A 5,953-nucleotide genomic window follows, 5' to 3' on the forward strand; every position below is an offset into this window, starting at 1 on the left:
TCAGCAGATCATAACCTTTCCCCTGATATCTTACATGGCAGGCGTTATATGTAAGATCATGATTATATGAAAATGAGGAATATGGGGGTTATAGCACACTCCCCAAGGTATAGAATGTCACAGGAGGGAAATGGAAATGATCCAGCAAGTGACAGGGGCAGGGGAATAGAGGAGCAAGCCACAGGGGTGGGGTCTTGGGGGGAAGAGGTAAAGCAGGGAAGGAGCTTTGGCAGAAGAGGTGGGGCACAGGGTGGCGTTTCAGGGGTCCAGATACTAGCTATTAGAAAGGTGGCAACCCACTGAATTGTACATAGGCCTATTCCCAGTTTGTCATGCTGATACAGCACAGTAAGGTCAGGAAAGTGTTTAATGTCTTTTTGACTGTCCAGTCAGTGATTCAGGGAAGACGGCCCAGCACCATGTCACCAGCCAGCTCTGCATGGAGCTCGGTCTGAGAGCCAGAGCACCAGGAGAAAACTTTACGTCCCTTTATGAGTAAGTAGTTGGAGCAGCCTGTCCCAGATCTGTTTGGTCCTCACCCCATAGATGATGGGGTGTAGCATGGGGGGCATGAGCACATACACGTTGGCAATGAGAATGTGGAAATGCAAGGGTACATTGTGGCCAAACCGGTGCGTGAGGAAGGAGAAGAGAGCTGGGAAGTAAGAGACTAAAATGATAAAGAGGTGGGAGCCACAGGTCCCAAAAGTCTTGAGCTGCGCATCCTTTGTGGGGAGACTGAAGATGGCCCTGAGGATCTGGATATAGGACATGGCGATAAAAAACACATCCAGACCCATCACCAAGAATGCCACAGAGAGGCTGTAGTAACTACTGATGCTGACATCAGCACAGGCCAGCTTCACCACTGCTATGTGCTCACAGTACGAGTGGGGGATGATGTTGGTTTTACAATATGGCCACCGCCTTGCCAGGAAGGGAAAGGGCAGTATGAGTATGATGCCGCGCAGCATTATGGCCAGGCCAATCTTGGCCACCACAGGGTTTGTCAGGATGGTGGAATGTCTCAGGGGATCACAGATAGCCACGTAGCGATCCAAAGCCATGGCCACGAAGATCCCAGACTCCATCGCTGAGAAGCAGTGAATGAAGTACAGCTGGGTGAGGCAGGCACTGAAATCGATCTCCCTGGAATTGAACCAGAAGATGCTCAGCATTTTGGGCACAATGGACGTAGATACAACCAGGTCACTGACGGCCAGCATGCAGAGGAAATAGTACATGGGTTCATGGAGGCTCGGCTCCCTCTTCACAATGAACAGGATGGTGAAGTTCCCCAAGACGGCTATGGCGTACATAGTGCAGAAGGGGATGGAGATCCAGACATGGGCCATCTCCAGGCCAGGAATGCCCTGCAGGATGAAGGTGGAGGGGTTGGTGAAGTCGGTTGTGTTGGAATCTGACATGGAGTAAGGGAGAAGGTGTCCAGTTCTGAGGCAGAACGGTGTCTCCTGCATGTACCGTATGTTTCCTTACTTCCTGTATATGCCCAGGCTCTAGAGTGATGTTGGCAGTACAAATCCCTGAATGGAGAGACAACGTTAATATGAGACACTGCATGCACTATTGGAGGCTGTTCTCATGGGCAAAGCAGATTGATCGCTCTTCACACACTGAAAAATGACATTTTCATTATTCAGAGAAATGAATTATGAACAACTGACCCTACTAATGCCAATTCCATATTTGATGGTGCTCCATCAGTCAATAATTCTACATGTCATGGTGTGGGAAATCTTAATAGGCACCAGCAGGAAACATGAGTGTGGATACTGGTTATCCATCATTGTTCCTTAATACAATGAAAGCCAGGCTAGAGAGTCCATGCTGTAGGGAGTTCCCCATTCACCCGGTTGCTCAAATCTGAAAGTGTAAAAAAACCCAAACCTTTTCCAAGACATGTGCCAGGGAGAAACATCCCAACTAGAACACACCTCAGAAAAAGACCTGGGCATCATTGAAAGCAGGTCAACAAAACACATGCTCATTTGCTGTATTGGCCAAATCAAAGACAATGTTTGGATGCCTAAGAAATGGGATGGAGAAAACCTGCTCTGGATATGTGCTCAGTTTTGGTCATCCAGTCACTAAAAAGGATACAGTGTTATAAAGAGGATTTCCGAGACAGGCTCTGAGAATGGGGAAGGCTGCCATATGTGGACAGACTGAAAAGTCTGTGACTGTTTAGTTTAGAGAAGACAAAAAGAAAGGGACATATGATAGAGGAGAGGAAAATAAAGAATGGGACTGATTACAATCAAATGGACAATCAGAACAATTCCCAACCAGTAATAGCTATCTACAGATACCAGTCAAAAGGGCTAATTCCCCAAAGCTGAGGAAAATTATCAGCAAAACTGATTGGGAGGAAAATATTGGACAGAAAAGCGGGACTGAAACTTGGGAATTCTTTAAGAAGAGTTTATTGGATAGCTAAAAAGTTACAATTCCACAGTCAAGGAAGTGGAGAACTTTGGCTAAAACCCAGTTCAGTGGCAAAATGAAGGCAGCAATTATGTGGGGGGAAAAGCAATATATACAAATGGGAAAAAAGGGAAAATAGATAGCAAGCAATACAAATTGGAAGTTATGAAAATTGATAAGGGACGTTAAAGACATCAGAGAAAAATCCATGTTTGGTGGGGCTAAGGATAACAAAAAGGAGGTTATTAAGTACATTAAGAACAAGAAAAACCCTATAAAAGGTTTAGGCCAATTCCTAGAGGGAGAAAGGAAGCTTGTTAATGTTGCAGAGAATGTAGATGTGTTGCAGAAATAGTTTTGTTCTGCATTTGGAAAGAAGCAGTACGAGATACTCATATCACATGAAGTGATGAAATAGTCTCCAGTCCATTAGCTGCCAAGGAGGATGTTAAACAGCATCTACAGTAGAACCTTAGAGTTATGAACATCAGAGTTACAAAGTGACCAAACCACCGCACATCTCATGTGGAACCAGACGCAATCTGTCAGCAGTAGAGCCACACAAAAAAAGCAAATACAGGACAGTTCTGTGTTAGACGTAAACTATTAAAAAAATGAAGGGAAAGTTAAAAAAAGATTTGACATGGTTAGGAAACAATGGAAAAGGCGGTATGGGATTAATTCAATAAAAGTCTAGGAATATAATTAATGTCAGTAAACAAATGGTTTATGGAAAACAGGCCTTGTCAAATAAAACTGATTTCATCGTTTAATGAGAGCACACTTTTGTTTCACCGACGGTACTGCGCAGAAGCAATAAACTTCAATTTCTCTGAGGCATTTGATTTAGTAGGGAAAAACGTTCAGATGAACACTCTACAATATCAGTAGAGCACAAGTAAAATGTACTAAAAACTGGCTAACTGACAGATCTCAGAAAGCTGTTTTCAAGGGGCCAGTGTCAGCGAATGGGGCTTTTTCTAGTGGGGTTCTGCAGGGATCAGTTCTAAGCCTGATGTTATTCAATATTTTCATCAAGAATCTGGAAGCAAATAGAAAATCACTGCAGATAAAATGTGTAGATGACCCAAAGACTGGCAGAGTGGTTATAATACAGGCAAATGCAAAGTGATCCTCTCAGAACAGACAATGCAGACCCGACCCACAGACAAGGGCACTGTATTATGGAACACAGGGACCCTGAAAAGGATCACTGTGGATGCCCAACTCATTGTGAGCTCCCAGCGTAAAGGGCTGATGTGATCCTTGGATGCACAAACAGAGGAGTGGTGAGTTGGAACAGGGGAAGGATTTTACCTCTGCACACGGCATTGGTGAAATTGACTGTGTCCAGTTCTGGGATCCACATTTCAAATAGGATATAGAAAAATTGGAGAGGGTGCGGAAAAGAAGCACAAAAATGATTGGAGGATGGAGAAAATACCGGACACTGAGAGACTAAAAGGGCATCGGATATTTAACTTATCAAAAAGACGATCAAGCAGAGATTTACATGGGGTGAAAACCATTGGTAAAGCGGAGAAAGGCAGAGCAAGACCCAACGGCTGGAAGCTGAAGCCAGACAAATTCCAGGTGGAAATATGGGGCAAATGTTGAGCACTGAGGGTGATTAACCTTTGGAAAAAACTGCGAAGGGAAGTGGTGGATTCTCCAACTCCCCATGTCTGCAGACCCAGACTGGATGTTGGAAGATCTGTTTACGGTCTTCTCTACACTTAAAACACTACAGCAGTATTGCCTTAGCGTTTCAGTGTAGACACTATTTACAACGGTGGAAGGGGTTCTCCCGGCAGTGTAGGTAATCCACCTCCCCGAGAGGTGGTAGTTAGGTCGATGGAAGAATTCTTCCCTTAACCTGATGCTGTCTATACCGGGGTTAAGTTGATATAGCGACATCCTTCAGGGGTGTGGATTATTTTGCTGTTGCAAACAAAGCAAATGCAATTTTGGGTTGCATTACCAGAGACATAGCATGCAAGTCCCGATAGGTGATACTACCGCTCTACTCAGTGCTGGTTATGCCTCAGTTGAAGTACTGTGTCCAGTTTGGGTCACCAGTGTATAGGAAGGACGTAGAGAAACTTGAAATGACCAGAGGCAGGCGACAAAAATGATGAAAGGGGTGGAATTCAAGCCATATGAGCAAAGGCTGAAGGAACTGGGTATGTTTACTTTGGAAAACAGGAGATTAGTGGGGGGACAGGACAGCAGTCTTCAAATACTTGCAAGGCTGCCATAAAAAAGACGGAGAAAAGTTGTTCACTCTTGCCACAGAGCGCAGACAAGAGGCAATGGGTTCAAACTACAGCACAGCAGATTTCGATTAAATCTCAGGATAAACTGCCTAACTGTTGGAACAGGAGGACAATGGAACAGACGCCTCAGGAAATCATGGCGGCTCCTTTCCTGCAGGTTTTCTAAAGGAGGCCGGACCTGGATGGCTTAAACACAACAAACCCTGCATCTTGGCAGGGGGTTAGACGAGCTGACGCTTGCGGTTCCTTCTCACCCTGTGGCTCTAGGATTCTATGATGTAAAATCCTAGTCTAGGCCAGGCCTTAGTCACACACAAGTCTTTGGGCTCAATACAGGGGTAACTGGGTGAAATTTAGTGGCCTCTGTTATACAGAAGGTCAGACTGGATGATCTAATGGTCCCTTCTGACCACAAACCCTATGAATAGATCAGGCATTTATATTTACTGTGTCTCACAACAAACGAACAAGGGAACATTCAATTACATCGAAAGTCTGAACAGCTAACACTGACGAAAGAAAATTGTTTACATAATCCATAGTTGGCCTGTGGAACTCCTTGTCACAGACGTTACTGGAGCAAAGAGTTTAGCTGAATGGGATTCACAAATGGATTGGCCATTGTAGGTGGTGCTGGTGGCACCATGGTTAGTTAAGTCTGTCTGATACCTTCGATTAGGAGACATAATTTTCAGTTGCTTATAAGTTTGCCAATCTTTAAGGCTTTGGACTGAAATTTCCCACACTGGGTGTCTGCTTCCACTTGAGTTGTTTTTTGAAAGTTTCAGACATAACACTTCAGCGGACTTCTCGAATGAAACTAGGAGAGAACATGTCTTGCCCATGTTGAAAAATTCTTATAGCTGTTCCAGTGAGGAGCCCTAGCACCTCCATGCTTTCCAGAATTTAAAAGTCAGGTACAGCCCCACCCATTAAGAGCCAAAGCCCTGAGATGCAAGAGGAGGAGGTGACAGTGTCTGTGCATTAACACACAGCTGGCTCCTGAGATCTTTACTCAGTTCTTACTCCAAAGGGGTTTTGTCTCTGTGGGGCCTGAGCAATGTACAAGCCTTGTACTGTACATCTACTCACACCTTTCATCCTGAAGGATCCACTGTGCCATTGAAATGCAGCCACCTTGGGGCTGGAGGCCATCAGCCAGGCGGCACAGCAAAGAGGGACATTTTGGCCCATTCTACTGGAGCAAACTCATCCCCTGTGACAAGGGCCCT

The 5,953-nt window shown here is 45.0% G+C and overlaps 1 protein-coding gene across 1 annotated transcript; it reads right to left on the minus strand.

Moving 5' to 3' along the window:
- Nucleotides 1–479: 479 nt before the first annotated feature.
- Nucleotides 480–1,478, minus strand: LOC135972595 (olfactory receptor 52R1-like). Its single transcript, XM_065551150.1, has one exon. The coding sequence runs from the start codon at nt 1,476–1,478 to the stop codon at nt 480–482; it is 999 nt and encodes a 332-aa protein (XP_065407222.1).
- Nucleotides 1,479–5,953: the final 4,475 nt, after the last annotated feature.

Source organism: Chrysemys picta, chromosome 1 (genome assembly GCF_011386835.1).
Source record: "Chrysemys picta bellii isolate R12L10 chromosome 1, ASM1138683v2, whole genome shotgun sequence".
Taxonomy (NCBI): Eukaryota; Metazoa; Chordata; order Testudines; family Emydidae; genus Chrysemys; species Chrysemys picta.

What these genes read in the sequence shown, in the direction of transcription:
- LOC135972595 (XM_065551150.1), bottom strand. Translation starts at nt 1,478, where the DNA reads ATGCAGGAGACACCGTTCTGCCTCAGAACTGGACACCTTCTCCCTTAC.